This window comes from Gossypium raimondii, chromosome 5 (genome assembly GCF_025698545.1).
Source record: "Gossypium raimondii isolate GPD5lz chromosome 5, ASM2569854v1, whole genome shotgun sequence".
In the NCBI taxonomy this organism is placed as follows: Eukaryota; Viridiplantae; Streptophyta; class Magnoliopsida; order Malvales; family Malvaceae; genus Gossypium; species Gossypium raimondii.
The window spans coordinates 46361505-46383462 of NC_068569.1; the positions used below are offsets into that span (position 1 = coordinate 46361505).

Consider the following 21958-nt stretch of genomic DNA (forward strand, 5'->3'; position numbering starts at 1 on the left):
ACCATGGGGGCCAAGTCCTATTTTAGACAAAATTTTTCCTTTTGCAGATACATACAAAATGCTCGAGGACTAGAATGAGCTAAGTAGGGGGGATTTGATTAAATACTAAAGTTACATATTTTATGTAATTAATTTGGTATATTTATGAGAATGCACCACTAATTTTGCCATATTTATTGAATTTTGTGCAGGAATGTAATTTGGGGCTAAATAGAACAAAAAGGAAACAATTGGGCTGAATTGAAGAAAAAGCGAAAAAGGAGGGCCAAAGAAGAATTTTTCCAAGATTAATTAGCTGAAATTTTTGAGTTAGTGGGAGATTATTTTGGGATTTAATTTATTATGGGATATTTTTCCTTAATTTCCTATGACTAGTTGGCTCCTAATTTAGTAAATCCACTAGTATAAATAGAGCTTGTATTGTTCATCAATTCATCAATCAAAAAATATTAAGTTCTTGTCTTTCAATACATTCTCTCTTTTCTCACGTAGCATTGTTGTTTCTTTAGTTTCCTTTCCTTCAATTTTTAATTTCCAGTAGCTAATCACCAAATCAAGCCATTTGCAATTCCTTTTTCAATTTCTTCCCAAATAGTCAATCACCCCACTTTAATATATTCCAACCCCCATACTCAATCACATCACCTATCTTTTCACCATTTCTACCTTATTTAATTTATCAAATACCAACATGCCCCAAACCTTAGCCAACTAAACCCATTTTTAGCTTTAGGCCAAAATTAGCCTCGTCAAAACCCGTGAGTTACGAACCCGAGACATTTAACTCCTAAAATTCCAGTACTTATTACTTCTCCGGATTAAGAGTATGATTTCGTCAACTCATAAAGTCAGATCAACACTAAGTCAAAAAAGACGTCGTTTGATTTAGTGTGGTTAGACGTACAGTTGGAATTCCAAAAGGAACGTTTCTAATCGGTTTTCTGTGAACACATTGGCGTGCCAAGTAGAGATTGTTGTTTGGTTCTGTCAAGGGAAGTAGTAACCAGATTTAAATGTCCCACGCGGTTGAGGGCATTGGTTCGAGCTAGGCTCTTCTAGAACGCAAAGATGCCGAAGTTCTAAATCACGAACGTTTCGTGGTTGTTCGATCGGTAAGAATTAGTTATTGGACGTTCCATAACTAATTTACACAAGGACGAGTTGGTGTCCGAGGAGTCCTTGGTAGCTATAACTAGCTTATTGGAAAAGAGGAGTTCATCCAATTTCGAGGATCGGTTCAAAGACGAGGAAAATTCGTGTCTAAAGCTGAGCTCATTCTAATTAATTTTCCTTAATATTTATTTCACGGTTTTTATTATTCTGTTTTCAACTTTTACTTTTGACGTTATTTTTCTATTAATTTCAGGTTTTCAAATTTTTATCCCCGACGTCTTGGGCACGACAATTTGCCGACATAAATCTGGTCAAGCGAGCAACAGTTCTGATAAACCAGTCTCTAAGGGATCGACCCTACTCCCTATACTGCATAATTTGCAAACTAAGGCGTAGGTTTATATTGGTGGATTCGACACCCATCACTTAGACTTGGTTGGTGTTCATTGTTGAAGTTAAACCTTTAAGGGGTTTTATGGAAAATGTGGATAACTTGTTCGTTGAGAGTTCGTGATGAAGAACTTGTTTGTTGAAAAATTCGTGTCAAGGTGGAGATTGTTTGGGATATGACCTAAATTCACGATAAAATAAAATACAAGTGTGCAAGAGAAGTTAAAGTAGAAGTATACTTCCTCTGTTTCATGGTGATTTGAATAAGGTGTTTTAACCTTATTGCATTACTTCTATTTTACTTTCATTAAAATATAGTTTTACACACCTATAAATAGATATAGTCTACTCCTCTTGTAATCATTCGAATTTGACATAATGAATTATCTTCTCCTTTGCCCGTGGTTTTTTCCGAAAGGGTTTGCACGTAAAAATCTGTATGTTCATTGTTATTATTTTTCTTTGCGATACATTGTCATTATCGCTACTTTTCCAACCTATGTAGTCAAAGTGGGAGGATTAACATAGTAATTTGAACAAAATTTAGCATGATGGACTGTTTATGAATTGAAAGTAATTAAATTATATGTTATTTTAATTATATATGTTAAAATGTTAATAATAATATTAAAAGTAAAACATAAGTGAATTGTTATCATCTTCCCTAATTGAAGTCTCCCTCACTGAAACTCCATAGTTTCAACTTCTCCAAGCTCTAGTCTTGCTTTTATTCATGCATGTAGTCTTTTGGGTATCGATTTTTCGTAAAATTTATGTTTTTGAGATCGTTGTAGTTTAATCTAGCTAACCCGAGGACTAATTCATAAAACTGTTAAATTTTTTGAATTATACCATTGATGTATTTGTGATGTTTTTTAAGTTTGATGATAGATTATTAAGCTTGATAGTTAAATAGGATTATTTTGTAAAGTGATTTTTGTTAGTTTTAAGTTTAAGGACTAAATTGATAAAATAATAATTTCGACATGAAATTGTCTTGAAATTTCAATAATTATGGGTTGTATTAGAATAAATAAAATGCGGCTGGCTAGGTTTTGGGATTAATTGTGATAATTGCGTAAGTTTTGGGTTTAGAGACTAAAATGAATAAAAGGTAAAAGTGTAGAGGAAAAGTGTAAAATGTTGATAAAGGGTCAAATATGTGGATTTAAGTGTTTTAAGGTATCTGAATTGGTTAATTGAATTCAATTGTTATATTAGATCAAAAAATGAATCAGTTGATTTATAATCACAGGAAAGGAAAAGTCGTTGAATAGTCATCGTAGAAGTGTTGGTAACTACTACTTTTTGGTATGTTCAGTATTAGATGTTCTTATGTTTATTATTGTTGAAATCATAGTTGTATATAATTGTTTGTGTATATGTGTTTAATAAACATTGTTGATAAAGATAAGATATAAATGTGATCAAAGTTGTTTGTGTATATGTGTTTAATAAACATTGTTGATAAAGATAAGATATAAATGTGATCAAAGACTTGAATGGAAAAATATGGCTTTGTATTTGTTCGAATTGAAATATATTATGCTATGAAAAGTTGGTATCAAATTAATCTTGGTATATGGTTAATATCATGAAAAGATCAAGGTGTACAAGTTAAGCCTGTGTGAACTTAGTGAATAGCTAGGATACAAATGACATGTTATTAGGATGTAGCAGACACTCTGTGCCGGTGTTATATTTAACAGGCACTAGTTGCCAGTGATCTCAGTAGCAGGTACCTTGTACCGATGTTGTATTAGCAGGCACTTTGTGTCAGTGTTATATCTAACAGGTACTATGTATCAGTGATGGATACAGTACTTGAGATTCTGCATGTGTTATGGATTCTGTAAAACTAGTGTGAGCAGCATCATGTATCGATTAAAGTCCTTATGTTAGCTTGTGTAAGCATTACCTTCTCTTGTATCCAAAGTTGATTTACTATTGTCCTCCCAACAAAACAATTAACTATCAAAGTGGAAATGAAATGAGATGCTATGTTGAATTATATTTTGTTGATTATATCTTGGTATGTGAATCTTAACATGTTATGTATTGATGATGTGAACGATTCAAGTTTAATCATTTTGTATAGTTGGAATGATGAAACAAGGTAAAGGTTGGTAATTTCTATGTTATAAATATAATATGTAAATTAAACTGACAGGCATATAATATTTTTATTTTACGAGCTTACTAAGCTTTACATAAGCTTACTCTATTTGGTTTTCTTCTTTGTAGATTGTCAGACTTTTTATATCAATTGGAACATTGTTGGAGATCACATTATCCGACAGTCGACCTAACAAAAGAAATTGGTCACAGAGGCTTGATAATGCTCTATAGGCTTATCAAACAACTTTCAAGACACCGTTAGGAATAACTCCTCCTCAGTTAGTCTTTGGAAAGTTATGTCATTTGTCGCTCGAGTTAGAAAATAAATCACTGTGCCTTAAAAAAATTAAATCTAGATTTAAAGCAAGCCGGTGAAAGAAGAATGTTACAACTTGACAAGTTGGAAGAATTAAGATTGCTTTCTTACAAGAATGCCAAGATGTATAGAGAGGAAACTAAGAGATGGCATGAAAAACGTATACAACCTGGAGAATTCATAGAAGGTCGAGAAGTCTTGTTGTTCGATTCAAGACTAAGATTATTTCTTGGGAAGCTCAAATCCCAATGGAAAGGGCTATACACCATTTACAAAGTCTATTCATATGGAGTGGGAAAATTAGAAGATAAAAAGGGGGTACATTTAAAGTTAATGGCTACTGTCTCAAACACTTTTGGAATAATAATATTAAGCAAGTCAAGACTATGCTTGACTTAATGGGATCTTAATTTTTTTTAATAAATGACGTGACTAGAAATTATTTTTCTTGAATTAGTACATTAAATTAGTTTTGTCTAAGGAGATTGGAACTTAAGCACGACCATTTGTGACCCCTCCAACCTTTCTTGGGAATTTAATTTGATGTAATGTCTTGAGAAGAAATTTTCTAAGTAGCCTAAAAGGAATTATTAATTTTATTTTTTATTTGCAATTTTAATTATTATCTGGTTATGTTAAATAAGAGGGTCAAAGTTGGCCCAAGTACTAATCAGTTTACTTTTCTAGTCAGTTTAATTTTTCAATACAGGAAATAATTGTAGTTTGGGCTAGAGGCCCAAAACAATAAAGAGGAGAAAAGACTACCTAATTTCTGTCCATAACACCCCCAAAACTCTAAATTTGTCGCCACTTTCACTTCCCTCCATACATTGTCGCCCAAGCATCCCTTGTAGCAAAATTTTAGCTAAAAAATTTCCCTAGTTTATTACTATATAAACCCCTTGTTACCATCATATTTTCCACAACACCTAAACAATTCACCTTCACCCTAAACCTACCTTATTTTCTTTCTCTTTGTCGTCAGCCTCAAGTTCCAAAAACTCCTCCCCACTGTCGCCGCCACAAACTTTTTATCGTAGCAACCCTTTTCACCGCAGCAACCGTTGTTACCATCCTTGTTTGCCACCGCAATCCTCTTGCCGTTGCAACTTCATTGTCGTCGCAACCTTCACCTCAAAAAGCAAAAAATTTTCTTTTCTTTCGAGAAAAGTTATCATTTCTCATAAAAGAACTAGATTTTCAAAGACTTCTGCCAAAAATCCAATTGTGATTCAAGATGAGGAAGTAAGGGAAAGATTTGATTCCATCTTCAAAAATCAACCTATGATGTTGGAAAAAAGTTTCAATTTGGAGAGCAATGACAAGATGTCTGTGCCTTTGTCAATTCAAAAAAAAAATTGATACATTAAATTAGAATCAATTTTGTAATGCCCGATCAATGCCTGAAGAGGAATTAGTGCTAGAGTTCTACGTCAATTTGGTCATGCCAGATGCTAATGAGGTTTTTGCTCGTAAGAAGAAGGTACCCCTTACTTCTAAGTCCATTAATGATTTGCTTAACTTACCTGATGTTGAAGAAGATAGTACTCTGCCATGATGACAAATATCAATTGCGATTTTCTTCAAGAAGTACTTAATGTTGTTACAAATCTGGGATCCCAATGGATTATAAGAAAATACGGCAGCCATTCTAACTGATAGAGAATAAAAGTTTTAGTATGTTTTGCTTGTTTTTGCATGAACCAGAACGAAGAGTTTTGGCTTTAGTAATACGAGGCGTTTTGCCTTGGTTTTATTTTACGTACTATGAGATGTTATGATAGCTATTGTAACAGCTAGGTCTGCTAAGGTTTCTATGCATGTAGTAATAGTGCAAGAAAAGCAGATGAATTTGTGGTTGTTTATTCACATGTCCCTTTCGCTCTTTTCTCCTTCTCAAATTTTGTTTTGTCTCTCCTGTTCTCCTATTTCTGTCTTTTCTGTAACGTCTGTACCATAAGGAAAGCTGGTAGAGAACTTGTAAACAAAATGAGAAGAATGATGATTATGTTTAGGGACCAAGAAATACTAACCAGCTTGGCCTTTAAAGTTTGGCTTTTAAACTACCTTTTTTTTCCTGTTGAAGATAAGAGTTTATGGCTATTATGAAAAAAGAAAAGCAAATTTGTTTAGGGTTCTTTGTCTTTTCCCAAAGTTTTAACTTTTAGAGAATGGAGAATCCTTTGTGGGTTACTTGAGTGATGGCATTGGTTAGAAGATGGTGAAATTGTAGTTCAAATGAAAAAGATGATGATGAAATTTTGAAATTATGGATTTGTTTCCTTTTTCAATTTCTACGTTTATTGAATCAAAACTTCCAAATCTTAAATCAATAGTGGTTTTTTTTTTGTTAGAATGTAATATTACACTTTCAATTCTCCACAGTGCAGTGATTCATTTTTGGGTATCTCAATTCCTGATTAATGCATCTTCAAGTTCAATGGTCTATCATAATATTACGATTCGCTTTAAATTCTTTTGGTGTTTTGTTAACATTTTCATTTAATCCCCGCTTCACTTTCATTTTAGTTTCATAATAATGTCTAATTTTCCAAAAACAGCGCAGAGGCATAATTACTTTCATTTTATGCATCTATGCACGTGGTGCGCTCTTATTGGACAAAGCGTCATGTTAGCAAAAAATTGACGCCGTTAAGATCAAGGGCCCACTTTAATAAGCGGAAATAAATTACAAGGGCTTAATTGGATAGTTTAAAAGTTTAGGGGTCACATTAGAACAAACCTGAAGTAGAAGGGCCAATGGTGCCATTATCTCTTTTATTTTGGGTCTTGCCTAATGCTTAATCCAATATTATCTTTTTATCCAAAATAAAAAATAAGTGGTCCCATTTGAAGGGGCTCATGTGTTATCGTTGAGTATTGAGCGATCACGATAGAGAAAACGCCAAGTTGTCGTACGATCGATCAACATCCTGCACTTCCCTTTTAACTCTTGAGTTCTTCATAAATCTCCAGTAGATTCCAACAGATATTTTTCCAGAAAAAGAAAAAAAAAGTGAACTATTTAGTTAAGAAAAGAGAAGAGAAGAAAGTGAGTGGTTAATCCATGGATAACTTCGGCAAACCAAATTTTTATAGCACTTGTGCCGGTAAGAATACTGGAGAATACATCCTTCAACGCCCTCACAAGCGCAGCTTTAACTCATGTAAGTGTTAAATACGAGCCTATTTTGGTGATCTATTTTTTTCTGCAAATGTCTTGTGATGATCTTATGCTTTATTCAAGTTTTTGTTGTATGTTTTCAACTTCTTAGGCTAAGTAATTAAGTAATAATCCATGCTCCAATGACTTCCTAAACTTAATTTTCAGAATTTTGATGATTTTCATTTTCCCAAATAAATTTCCTAATTTATTTTTATTTTTCTTTTCATTTTATCGTCAGCTTACAAACTAAGTAATAAATCTTTGTAAATTTAACTTGTAGAAAGCTTAATTGTTTTTACAAAATTCTCAGTTCACAATAATAATTAGAGTAACTATAAATACCTAGTTAATTGAATTTTATAATATCATTTAGACTTTAGAGAATTGGAATATTTTGCAGCTCAAGTTTATAATCAAAATGTCCTGACAATGTATATATATATATATATATATATATATATGCAGGGCAAAATCAACAAATTACTTTAGAGGCAGAAATGAATAATAAATTTTTGGGAGTTAAATATAATTTTCATTATACTAACTTATAATTTGACAAATTTTAAAGGACTTCTACTGTAAATTACCATTTTGGAAGTCAAGCCCTTGTCTTCACCTCTGTGTATATGATAATATAAAACTACAAACGTAAATTTATGTTTGATTACTTATTAAATTATTATTAAATTCAAAATTTTGATTTATTGATAAGTTTTCTTTTAGTGTTCCATCAAGTTTTCCAACATTTAATAGGAAATATAATTGAATTGCTTAATTAATTTTCATTTGAATGTTATGTCCACAGATGAGGGAAATATGGAAATTGTACAACAAATGTATGAGATTGATGCTCCAAAATTGAGTGGACAACATTATCTCCAATCAGCAGCAAGTAGTGTACACGAGGAATGGTCATTGCCATCAGCTTCAATTGTGGGTAATGCAGATCTACAAAAAGCTGAAAAGAAGAGAAAAACAGATAAAGCTTATAGAGAAAGATGCAAGGTAATTCACTGTCGCTGTCTCTTGTGTAAGATCGGCCGATATAAAGGACAAAAATTTTAAACCAGAGTTATAAAACAATAAAAGATATTACTTGAAGAGAAAGAAAGTAAAACTATCATTGAAACCCTTATATTAGGAGTCGGATTGTATTTTGTTTTCTCTACCTAGAAGATAGGCAAACTAATTCGTGTACATTAGATTAAAGAACAAATTGATCTTTTCTGTTAAAAGTTTACTCATTTGTACTATTAAAAGTTGTTGTGATTGATGGAATAACCATACAGTGACGTGTGACATGCCACGTGTACCTCATACTTGATTAACATGGATAAACTTTTAATAATAGAAATAGATGAAATTTTTAATAGGATGATCAGTTTGCTCTTTGAGCTAATGTACATGGATTAACTTGTACATTTTCTAAGTAAAGAGAATAAAATGCAATCTGACTCATAATATAGGAGCCTACATGATACTTTTACTGAAGGAAGAATGATATAAAATAAGCGTGAGATCTCAGCATATCGCACTTCTATTAAGATAATGTTATGTAATTAGTTTAGTAAAAATCAACTAATTGTGAGAATCATTAATGAATAGCAGAAATCCTTTCTCTTATTTTGAATATTTGCCATGAAATTATAAATTTTACGTTATTCTCTTCTTTCTTAGTGAATATACTACGAATGGATACTTGTAAACTAATTCTACTTTTCTCTTCAATTAACCTTAACATATATTGTGCAGATGAAAAAGGAGCAAATGATGCAAAAATTGGAGACTGTTGGTAAAGAAAATGAAGATTTAAAGACAGAAAACCAATGTTTGAAGGAGAGGAATGTTTTTCTAAATCAAAGCTTGTTATCTCAAACGAACGAGTTAAATGAGATCAAACATCAACTTGACGACTTGAGAAATAAGAATGAGACGCAAAATACACTTGTCCAAACACTTTCCCATCATCTTGTGAGTCTCTTTCTCTCTCTCCCTCTCTCTCTCCCTCTCATCCCCACACACATACACAAAGAAAAACTCTTAAATTAGGAGGGAAGCTATGCAAGTTTAGTTGCAACTAAACTTAGTAAAGTATAAAAATAATAATCTAAATCACTCTCTCACTAAGACCTTTCCCCTTGATAGCTTAGTTGCATACTAAACTACAAGAGCAACTTGCTTACAACAATTTTTGCACTACAATAATCATATAATGGCTTGCAAAAAGTACAATCAATGTGAACATCTAACTCCTTGAATTCAGCTCTATAAATTTTTCAATATGAAATGAATCAACAAAAATCTTCTTGGTCAATAATCGGACTTTTGATTAAAAATGACAATAATTAGACTAACTCATGATGATCCTAATGTCACGGGCAGTGGATAATAGCCCGTGACAAATGCATACAAAATGTCTTATGGAGATGTCAATTGATTAAATGTGGCTCATTTGATCCACTTGACCTAACCCGATTTGTGGAACATGTGGAGAAGTGCATCTACTTGAAGACTTGATGGGCCAATGAATCACTCAAGTAAAACCAGGGTTACCATGATAAATATGAAAAGTAATATAAAAAGATTTGACTTTGTAATATTAAAGGATCGTGTAAATCCTTTAAGAATCTCAATTTGTAGATTGACTTCGATCTCGACTGTCGATATAAATTAAATTGTACCATTGGATCTGGGAGAGCTCAACTATAAATAGAGGTAATTTCCCTTATTTGTAATCATCTCATTTTATCTCATTCAAAGTAATCAAACACTTTGGAGAGCATTTACTCAAACACTTGGTGTGCTATTTCTTTCTTGTAGCTTTTCTATTCTCTCGTTGCTTTTTTATCTTTTATTTGCTTCCATTTTATTTTTGGTGCATTGGAGAATTTTCATTGAGAATTTTTGAATTTTGAGAGTTAAGTTGACTTAGGCGGATTTAAAGTGAAGAAATTGTCTAAAGTTGTACAGTTTGCAAGATTAAAGTTCTATCCTCATGATAGTTGATATCCGAGCTAAGGTTTGAAGGCACTAGTCAAAATAACGAAAGGAGTAGATGAGCAGATTGATCCTAGGGAGACCCTTAGTGGGGGCAGGATAGCTAGCCGATCAAGAGATATATTGTCGGCTTTGGAAGATCAGGTGGCCAATCTCGAAGGATCCATGGGTTATGTGAAAGAGACACTCGAGGTAGTTGAGGGACACACTGCAGAGTTGGATTTGATGGAAGAGAAATTCAGAGAATTTTTGGTAGAGTCTCTCAATTCCAAGCTGGAAGCGATGCAAGGGGTGTTTAGTTTCATCGTGGATAGGCTAACAGTGAGGGATGATGATATCAAAGTTGTGATGATGAATTTGAAGGAGAAAACTAAGGTCATGATGAAGGCTTTGAACATGAAAATTGAGGAGCTCGAGGGAGAGCTAGTTGTGTGCAAAGTCATCGTAGGTAAAGGGGTGTTGAGTGCAATACTAAATTGCCTAAATTGCCTAAATTGAAGAAGTTTAAGGGGGTAAAGTCAATGAGGGATGTGGCCAACTTCTTGTGGGGAATGGAGCAATACTTTCGTGTTGTGCGCATCAAGGATGATGATGTTAAGATAAATACTATTGCTAGATATTTTATCGGTTTCGCTCTTTTATGGTGGCATCATAGATCCACAGATGAAAAGTGTAGTCAAATCACATTAGAAATTGGGAAGAGTTCTAGAAAATGTTTAAGGAACAATTTTACCTATAATATGTCGAAGAGGCTCGAACTAAGTTACATTGGTTTTCACAACAAGGTACAATTAAAGAGTATGTGAAGGAGTTCAATGAATTAATTCTCTAAATCACAGATTTGAGCGAGAAATAGGGATTCTTGTTTTTCATGGATGGGTAGAAGTTGTGGGTTAAATAGGAATTGGAATGTTAAGGAGTCCAAGAACTATCCAAAGCAATGATCGTGACAGAGTCTTTAATTAAGAGTTTTTTGAGGAAAAACAAGCTTGAGTCTTCCAAGCCTAGAGAGAAGAGTAATAGTGAGGGAGATGAAGAAAGACAAATTTGAGTATACAACTGGTAATGGTGGCAATGAGAAACCACGAAATGGAAAGGGGAAACCCAACAACTTGAAGGAAAAGAAGTGCGAGTCCACATAGAGTGCGAGACTACCCAGAACGATTCAAGTTTGTCGCGATCAACAAAGAAGAGGAAGCAGAACCTGAGGATGGTAGACTATTGAAGCTTGGATCAATCATGTTCAATTATGCTAAAGCGAAGAGGGATCACTAGCAGAAATGGTTAATGTTTTTGGACATCAACATCACAGGCCGAAGGAGGAGTACCCTTATTGATACGGGGGCATCAGACTTCTAGGTAATTTCAAAGAGGGCCTAACTATGGGAGTAGAACAAGGAGCTGAGCTACAAATCAATGAGTGGAAAGAAAATGAAGACTTTTAGGTAATTCATTTATATGATTACAATTTCGCGCTTGGCTTGAATTTCTTTAATCGAAGTAATGCTCTTGTCAATTGTATATGTATCTTGGATAATTGTCAATGACGTTGAATTGTGCTAATGAGTTGTGATGAGAAAGGTGGAATCATGTTATTGTCAGCAAGCAAACTAGCCAAGGATGTTTATTATGGAAAGAACATTTACTCGATAGATCAGAGTGCTACAAAGACCCCTTTGGAAATGCTAGAGGTATAACAAATTGATGTGAAGCCTACTAAGTTATCAATGAAGCTACCACTTATGAGAGAGGTGAGTTGTGCATCAAACTGTGGGAAAAGTAGTGATGCAAACTAGGCAGTCAAATCGAGTAAATGTTATGAGTGAGGTACATCTCAAATACTTTCCTAGTGTTTTTTATTTTGACTTATCGTTGTCTTGACAAATACATAAGGGCCCTTAGAGTTCTGAAGTATGTAAACCGAGAGGCTTACAAACCAGAGTTGGCGACAATACTTAATGTTAACTCAATGTTCAATGTGGGCATGCTTAAGCCTATTTGTGTGAATCAAGGGGATCCTAATTGAGGCAAGGCACGATGGGGGCATGTAAGAGTGGTGAGCTTTTGCGAACAAGATGTACAAAGGAGAGAAACGATTTGAGTTAGGCAATAGTGGAGACTTTAGTTGAGGCAAATGTTTTAAGGGATGGAATACTTAATAAAGATGCTAGTTGGGAATCGATCGAGGTGTTGAGGTAGTTCCAAGACAAGTCAAACCAGTGTCATCCTAAGGATGCAAAAAGTGCATCACGAGAATGGGTGAAAGAGAATGTCACGAGTCTCAAATTAAAGCCTGTCAAGAAAGCACACAAAGCATCCCATAGAGGTCAATTGATTAAATGTGGTTCATTCAACCCACTTAAACTGACCTGATTTGTAAAGCATGTGGAAAAAGTCATCTACTTGAAGTCTTAGTGGCCCAATGAAGCACTCAAGTAAAACTAGAGTTATCGTGGTAAACATGGAAAATAATCTTATAAGATTTGTAAGCTTAGAAGATTTGATTTTTTTTAATCTTAGAGGATCTTATAAATCCCTTAAGAATCTCAATTTGTATATTGGCTTTGATATTGATCGTCAATGTAAATTAAAATATATTGTTGGTTCGAGGGAGCTCAACTATAAATAGAAGCATTTTCCTTAATTTGTAATCATCCTATTGTATCCCATCCAAAGTCCTAAAAAAATTTTGAGAGCATTTACTCAAACACTTGGTTTGCTATTGCTTTCTTGTGTCTTTTTTCTCTTGTTTCTTCTTTGCTTTGAGTCGCTTCCTATTTATTTTCGGCGTCTTAGAGAATTTCCATTGAGAACTCTCAACTCCCAAAAGTTAGGCTAACTTAGGCAGATTTTAAGTGAAGAAATCACCTAAGGCCGTATGGTTTGCAGACTAAAGTTTTAACCCTTTGACACTAGAAGAAAGACTCCTAGAAATGTTAAAAATCGTGCTTGAAACTTAACACTTGCCACTCATTGGGAGACTTGAAAGTAATAAACTCCAAAAATAATGTAACACCCCTTGCTCGAGCTCGAACCTAAACCCGAGTAAGGAATGCTAAATTTCAATCCAAACACTTCACTCAAGAATCAAACATGTCATCCATAGACATTCTCAAGTATTTTTAGTCCTTAAAATACCTAAAAACAATATTCCCGTCATCATGTAACTCATCCATGTCCAAACTCTAATCAGTATACCACAAAGTTTAAAACATTACCACTTGGTCATCACACAAATTTGTACCATCGCACTAGCTACTTACCACTTGTATACTTATTAAACTTTTACGGACATGCCACACTAAATCCATAACTCAGAACTTACACTTCATGATTCTTACATTGATGATGGGATGTATTCATCAAGCCTAACTCAAATTCTTTGTTCTCAAATAGTTTTGGCAAAACTACGTGTTTGAACACAACGCGTTAAGTTTCATAGAAGTTTAGTAAATGCTCACATGAATTCTATATTTTTCCAAGTATTTATCATTTATTTCATTTAAATCCTCTTATTCATTTTATATACATTAGTTCTTTTATACATGCTAGTTTATTTCATGTCTTGTCTAGATCTTTTCATTATAGATATATCAAGTATTTAATTCCTGTAACATGCTTCAAAGATATAGTCTGTTACATACCACTTATTTTTCACTTACCAAATATTTCAGTACTTTGTTCATTTCATGCACCTTGTTCTTTTCATGCACACTATTAGCTTCATGTAGCTTAATTACTTCAGGAAGCACATTTACTTCACCTAACTTCATTTATGTCACAAATCCCTTAGTAAACGATGAAGAACCGAAAAAGATACATGAAATAAACAGGACTTACATGGAGCACAAGAGTGCCAGAAAATATGGGCATCGAAGTGCGAATATCACAGGTACCAAAGTGCCAATAATATGGGAGCACTCAAGTATTCCTATAGTATGCCAATTATATATCACTAGTTATTCCTTGTTTACTAGGGTCATTACACGATTTTTTTCCACTTATGCACTCTTTTTTTAAATTCTTTTCACGATTACAGTTCACTTTCCAAGAATCCTCTAACACACGACACAAATACATCATTTCTTAAGATTTAACACTTAATCCACTTACAAAATACACATAACATTTTCGTTCATAATTAATTATTTAATTCTTAACTTTCAAAACAAACTAATCCCCTAAGTAATAGTCATAGTTTTAATCGTATCTCATTCATTGGAATTCATAATTAAGTTTCATATGAAATTCTGGAAATTAAACATCCTGTAACTGATACAAAAATTATGATCAATTTTTCTAAGCAAGTCAATTAATACAATTATTTTGTCCACCCTTGTTCTGCTGGTAGGGAGTTTTGACCTTCTTCCACTAAAAACTATTTATCTTTTAATACAAAGTTCATATAATGTTTTCATTTGTTTCCTTTAAAATATACCCATTAAAATTTTTATATTCTAATTATTTTTGTATAATTTTGATGATTTTTCAAAGTTAAAGTCATCTTGACCCTATCTCACCAAAACTGAATTTCTTATTAATTACAATTTAGTTTCTTACACCATTTCTTCTCTGTAACTCAATGACATTTTTTCATAAAAAATTTAGAATTTAAATCAAAGCAAGTTACTACCAACTTGTTTTTTAAGTCGACTCAGGGGCTACTGCCTAAAGATTGAGTCTTCTTCACTAACTTCTGATATTTAGAATTTGAGATTTCTAGACATATAAAATTTTCTTTCTAATTCACTTTATACAATTTTTGGTAAACTTTTAAAGTTACACCACTGCTACTGTTTTTTCCCCCAAAACAACTTGCATATCATGTACACGTAAACTTGTTCATATATACTTCCAACTTTCATGTCAATTAGTATGTCGCTTGCTCACTTTAAATTATTATAATTTCTAGTTATCAACTCTCAGGGAAATCCTTTACGCTAATATTATTTTTAATTAAATTCAAATATGCCACACTTATTTTATCACATATTTCAATCTAGTCCTTTAGAAAACAAGTAGAATTCATACCAGTTCTTACCTTTCTTTAGCTAGATTTTACTTTCTTTGCTTCTCTTCTCTCCCTTCCACACTTTTGTCACTTCCATTCCTTTGTCTACAACACTTTCATTACTTCTTTTTTTCTCTTCATGAACACAATATGAATATAATCAAAATTTATATAAAATGTCACTATCTCTTGTCTCTACTTCAAGAAATCACAAAATTCACAAGAGAACTCTTGATCTCTTACCTTCTCACCTTGATTTCTTACACTTTCTTAACTTTCTCCCACCTCCATCAATGAACTTATAAAATCTATGTTGGAAACTAATCTTTTGATATTGCTAGACACTTTATTTCACTTGGAAATTCACTTGGAAATCAAAGGTTTTGGATGGAGAATATGAAATTGGACAGAAATGGACTAAATTGTAAGAAAATCAAAGTTTCCTTCATTCTCTTCTTCATGGACGTTGGTTGTAGAAAAGTATGAACAATTTTCCTCATACTTCTTTAATTATTTAATATAAAAACAATAAAATAATAAAAATATCCCAACATAATGATTTTAATCCAATGTCATATTTCTTCTCATTTTCCATATTCCATCTAAAAAAAATACTAGAAAACATGGGCATCAAAGTGCGAATATCAGTGTTAGAAGATTCTCTTTCTAACTTATTTTCTAAATTTTCTTAAAATTTCATTGTATTCGAATTCAAAACAGTGTCATATATCATATCAGATTTTTTGAGGCCTTACAAAAAAAGTTAAATATTGAATCCAAACTCACATTCCACACAATAAAAAGAAACACTTGCCATTAGATCAAAAGACTGTTAGCAAATCATACATCAATTAAATGTAAACAATAGTGCCATAACCTATTGTACATTGATTTTAGGTTGTTTTTTTTTTTTGTCTTAAAATTCAATAACTAAATTATGGTAGTTAGTAGTGAAAATGACTGTAAAGTCTTTGTTTTTTCTCCCCTATTTAGTTACATTGCACATGATTATTCAAGATTATGATCAAAATGTTGATTTATTAATATTATATTTGGAACTATTTTCAGGTCAGTCCAGATCTTTGCCTCCAAAATAAAAAGCTTAGAGATGAAAATGCCCGATTAAGAGAAATTTTGAAGTTGGGTGATGGGGCACTACTTGTGGAGGAGAATGGGAAATTAAAACTTGAGAATCAGTTACTCCAAGTGAAAATAGATGCTTTATTGGGACAAATAGTTGATGAAAATCGCAAAAGTTGTGGGCATAAATGACTGGGACAAGGGGCATTCATAGATGTTGCGAAACGAACCAAGTAGTTTCTTTCATAAAATAAAGTAAGTCTCAATTTATTTGCTAATTTTCGTTTCTTTTCTTTTCTTTTGTTAATAAGAAAGGTATTCTTCATTCACAAAAATCAAAAGATGACAATGAAATTTTTATAATTTATATAATATCATCGATATTTAAACTAAAAGGTTCAATGAGAGTAGTCTTTTGCAACAACTACAACTTTTATATTAATCATAGTGACTTATTTGACCATTCAAGTTTACAAAAAATTATTTAAGTCTTCTATTTAATTTTTGTTTTCTAATTCTTAATTTTTTGTCAAATCACCCCAAAATGGATGGAAAAGTTATTTTTTAACTTTGCTGATGTAGCATACATGTGGATTGCCACATGGATGATACATCAGCATTTAATTAATTTTTTAAAATTTAAACCTTATGAATATAGTTGTATTACTGCTCGTTGAGTTGATAAAGGTTCGAAGTTACAAAAGAGAATCATTAGGTTTAGAGCTAAAAGGTTTTCAATGAATAATTATTATTCTTACTTTATTGTTATAATTTTATAACATTTCGTCAATTTGATTATCTAACTATTTATTCTTATTTTATATCGGGAATGGATTGTGAAAATGATGAGAATGATGAGGACGATGTTTCTTCATTTGCTTTTTATGTTATCTTCCTAATTGTTAACAAATTAATTTAGCTTACAATTTATAGCTTGTTATAAAATTAAATATGCTGATTGGTTGAGATATATATATATCTATATATATATATATATATTTTGTTGGTTGATTACATTTTCTAGGTTGCTTTTGGTGCTATTTCTTTGTTGCTTTTGGTGTTATTTCATTGTTGTTTTTTTGTGCTATTTCATTATTGTTTTTAATGTTGTTCCGCTACCATTTTTTGTTGTTGTCCCACTGCCATTTCGTTATTGTTTCACTGTTGTTTTGTTGTCATTTCGCTATTATGGTGCTACTATTTTGTTGTTATTGTTTAAATATTGTATAACTCTTGTTTTATTTTTAATTTTGCTACTACTTTAGAGGCATTTGTTTGCTAAGTTACAAATATCTTAGTGTTATTTAAATATAAAGACTTTTTTAGTGTATTTTCAATTTTTTGGGAAACATTTATTTTAAAGTTTTTAGTACTTTTGATGTATTATGCTTTTTAAATTTGTTTTTATATAAAAAAATCTAAAAAAAATTAATATAGGAGTTTAGCATTTTTAATCTGGGTCGGGCTTGGTAGAATTTTAGGCCAAATTTTTGGGCCTAGTCCAGTCTGGGCCTAAAAAACGGGCTTAAAATTCTACATCGGTTTGGCTAGAACCTGACCTGGCTCGGCATATGATTAGGTCTAGGATTAGCCTATAGAAATCCAATTGGTCTTAGGATTAGCATTTAGAACTAGTTTTAGGGTTAGAATTAAACTTAGAATTATGCTTAAAATTAGACATGAAAAATAGGATTAAACTTAGGCCTATGATATAGGATTAATATTCTTAGTTAGGCTTAGGAATTAGAACTCCTTTCATTGGTATCTTATTATTAATTGACAAATTCTTTAGGTACCATTTCCATGACATATTTTGTACTTAAATTTAAAATTTGTTTTGTGCTAATACATCATAATCACCTCCCTCACGTCACACTCACATTGGTATCCATTGTACAGTTACATTGTTATATTATTGAATGGATGCCTTTGTGTCACGGACTATCCATTCCTTGACCTGAGTAGCACGATCTTGTGTCATACCATGACTGCTATTAACCCTAATCAGGCTTTCTCATGTCCTTTTTCTGCAGACTATCTTAGTTCCCATCGATGCCTTGTTCCAAAAGCCTCTCGCTCGATCCAGCCTTATGAAAATGCTTACACCCAATCGCTTAAATCAAGGGAGGACACCCACTTACATCGCACATGTGACATTCGTGCTTGTAAGAGGTTTCAAGCATCATCTCTATGATGATCTTGAGCTCCATTCATCACGGTCCAAGACTCATGGTATCTTGTTAAGCTTGGGGTAATCCAACACCAAGTTCACGCTCGTTGAGGTGTCTCATGTGTTGGAACCCAATGGCACTGCTTGAATGTTGGTCACATACCAACTAAAGGTTGCTTTTAGCTTGTCACATTGCTCATCAAGGTGACTCTAAGACCAAGCTCAATTGCTCCACTAAAGGCTCATCCCAAGCATGATGGACACTCAACATCATGCAAGGCCCGCCAAGCACATCGTCCCAACTTCAAAGCATTAGGCTCAATCTCTAATTCCCACACTACTAGTAGTTGTTTTGTCTACTAGTTATCTCAATGTCCTATTGCATCTCGATGCTCCTCCTACAAAGGATCGCTGTATGATCCCAAAGGTAACCCGATAGCCTTTCGGTGGAGGGTCCCACGAGGATTAATTAAAATCTAAGGTCTAACCCCAACTTTTTAAACATTGAGCGTTAAGGGGCCCAAGTTTCCTCTTGAGGAGACATCGAGCATCCACTTACCGATGACTGCACACCGTCACATCTTGCTTGCCATGGTGTAGCTCGCTAAAGAGCTACACCTTTCACCCCCTAAAGAGCTAAATAGCTTGTACATATATGCTCCCAAGGAATATTGAAATATTTGAAACAAGGACAATTTTCTTACTTTGCACTCAAAACCCATCTCATAGGCATTCTCCAAGCACTGTTGTCCCATAAATGGGCTCCTTGTCATCTCAACTCATATCATGGGTTCACCATCCCCATTGGCCTCGTCTGCTCATGGCACCCCCGCTATACTGTTTGCTCGGTGGTTCTTGTAAGATGCTGCCGCTCAAGGTCCACCATCGGGGTCTCTCATCCGAAGGTTTCAGCCTCGTCCTGTCTACCAAGTGGGATGTTAATGCAGCATTGTAGCCAAAATGATAGACCATGACACTTTTCCATGTTTTATGCTTTAGAAAACCTTCATTTTATGTTTAACATGGTGAAATTGTGTGATGCTAAGTATACTTATTAAATGAATTGCTTCTTGTTTGCCTATATGGTTTTTTAATTCAATAATGTATGTCTTGTATGAATTTCTCCACATTAAGCTCTTCATAATTGATATAATTGTAGCTTTGATGAGATTTTAATTTCCACATTGTTGATTTCATTATTTTTTTCATACCTTATTTTGTTTAATAATATTTGGTACCTAAAAAGGAGAAAATCATTAAGATATGCATTTATTAAGGGGGAGTATTAGAAATAAGAATCACTTGTAGCTTTATTGAATTATCTTTAGCATGCAATTCTTCGATTCTCAATTCATGCCTTGTTCACATTTCTTGTTAATAATTGGTATCTTAGTGTCAGTATCAATTGGTATCCTTCATTAGGCAGGAAATTGGTCGAACTTTTTTGCAATTAGGACTTATTTGTATGACCTTTAAAATTTGCATAAAATGTTATTTATAAATAGATTTCAAGTATGCTTCTTTTTCATATCATTAATTTTCAAAGTTCATTGTTTAATTGTGAGAATGAAATTGAATTTTCTTCACATCAATCTATTACCACTCTTTGCATTCTTACGTCGATCTTTCTTCCTAAATTTTAATTTTCAAAATATCTTTAAAATTGGTATCATTCTTCAAATGCTTTTTGATATACCAAAAAGTGGGAGAAAAAGATGAAATTTCCACATTCACTTTGTTTTGAATGCATATCTTCATATGCTTATGCAAATGAATTAATGTTCATGCATATATGCTTTATTGATACATTATGTAAACGCATGACATTAATAGGTATCTTATGCATATAGGCCTACTCATGTTTTACGTTGAGTGCATACGTAAAGTCTTTTTAGAGTCTTGGACTTTATTGAATTTCTCTAATGCTTATTTATTATATACCTTATTGAAATTCAAGATGTTTATGTCTTGTTTAATTGTTTGTGCTTATAATTTTCAAGGAATATTTTATTCAGGAGGAGTTACGTTTTGAAAATGACTAAATGATTTAGAATTAGCTTTTTCAAAATGTAAATTTCTCTTAAATTTTGTTATATCAAAAGGGGAGATTGTTAGCTTTGATAACTCAAGCTTTTGATATGACAACATTTAAGATAAATTTTATAAGTATTATATTTCTTAAGTCATTTGGTGAAAATATGGTTAAAATTTTATCATAAATTTACAAAGACTTGCAATATTGTAACACCCTAACCCATTTGGTTGTTGAATTATGGTTATGATTACAGTACAAATAAAAACATTCAACATTATATGAATCAATTATTCAAATTTAAATATTAACATTCAATTTCAAGTTTCAATCATAGCATAAATACATTTACGAGCTTTAAATCGAGACTACGGGGCTTTCAAAAATAGTTTGGGAACAATTAGGGACTAATCTGAAACAAAAATAAAAAATTTTAGAAAAATTTGAAAATTTTGGAAACATGGGTCACATGGCCATGTGGCCAACTGTGTACAATTCGAAATATTGCTCACACGACTGTGTCCCAACCTATGTGCAAGTCTGTGTGAGTACTCGAAATAACGTCACACGGTTGTGTGCCAAAACGTGTGTATATTAAAAGTAAGGTCACATGGCTATGTCGCCAGGCTATGTAACTTTTTGTAACCGTGTGTCCCAACCTGCACTTAAAATCAAAATGACTCACGGCCGTGTGGTGTGACCGTGTGTGGCACATGGTCGTGTGACAGCTCGTGTCCCAGGCCGTGTGCTTCCAGAATGACCCCTAATGCAAGCCAATTCATCAATCCTTTCTTAAACACCAAGCCAAACCATTTCTAATTACTTTCACATGTTTAAAACACATTCAAAGACACCAAAAACATGCCAGAAACATTCAACCTATGTGCCTTACAAATATGCCATCACTTGGCATGACAATTCATACACCAAATTAATTTAAATTCAAGGCTACAAGTCCATATCATAAACATGTATCAAACATACCAATTAACAAATTCATTCACAATCCATTCCACCATTAACTAACTACTTTCAAAAAGTATAAATAAGTGACCAAAGACACTTATATACTTAGACATTTACAAGCCCGAAATCAAAGTCATATATGCAAGTAAGCTAGTAATAAGCTCAAACCATACCACATTGGTAAAATAGCATAAAAGCTCCTATTACATGGCATCTATAACTATCAACAAAATAACCAAACATCTACCAAAATGATGGATGGATAGTGTGAATGTGCTCCAACTAGATTCCAACTGATCGAGCTTTCTGATGATCTACAAGAAACAAAAAACAACTAACATAAGCAACTAGTGTTTAGTAAGCTCATATAATCATAAACGTAAACTTACCTATTAGGTTCAATTTATATAATTCATGTATAACACCATTAACATGCTCATAAGTTTACCCAATTCCTATTTACATCACCAAACTTGTAAGTTAGTGAATTCATACATGAAACATGTGATTTATCCATATCATGCACATAAACTACAAGCATAGTAATTTACATTACATTATCACATTTCCAACATGTATCAATTATTCATTCCAATTAA

At 32.8% G+C, this 21958-nt stretch overlaps 1 protein-coding gene across 2 annotated transcripts; it reads left to right on the forward strand.

Annotated features, from left to right (window-relative positions):
* The first annotated feature begins 6792 nt into the window (after nt 1–6792).
* LOC105766232 (uncharacterized) lies at nt 6793–19416 on the forward strand. 2 transcript variants are annotated; one of them, XM_052631864.1, is made up of 5 exons: nt 6793–7104; nt 7909–8108; nt 8856–9074; nt 16180–16446; nt 18225–19416. In XM_052631864.1, the coding sequence occupies exons 1-4, from the start codon at nt 7005–7007 to the stop codon at nt 16381–16383; spliced, it is 723 nt and encodes a 240-aa protein (XP_052487824.1). In that variant the 5' UTR covers nt 6793–7004; the 3' UTR covers nt 16384–16446; nt 18225–19416. The 2 variants fall into 2 exon arrangements, with proteins under 2 accessions (XP_052487824.1, XP_012441062.1); XM_012585608.2 differs by lacking the exon at nt 18225–19416 and adding an exon at nt 17019–17161.
* The last annotated feature ends 2542 nt before the right edge of the window (nt 19417–21958 follow it).

Excerpts from the sequence above, each read along its gene's own strand:
- LOC105766232 (XM_052631864.1), top strand. The coding sequence starts at position 7,005 with ATGGATAACTTCGGCAAACCAAATTTTTATAGCACTTGTGCCGGTAAG. Across the intron at positions 7,105-7,908 it reads CAAGCGCAGCTTTAACTCAT|ATGAGGGAAATATGGAAATT; the intron begins GTAAGTGTTAAA and ends TTATGTCCACAG. Across the intron at positions 9,075-16,179 it reads AAACACTTTCCCATCATCTT|GTCAGTCCAGATCTTTGCCT; the intron begins GTGAGTCTCTTT and ends AACTATTTTCAG.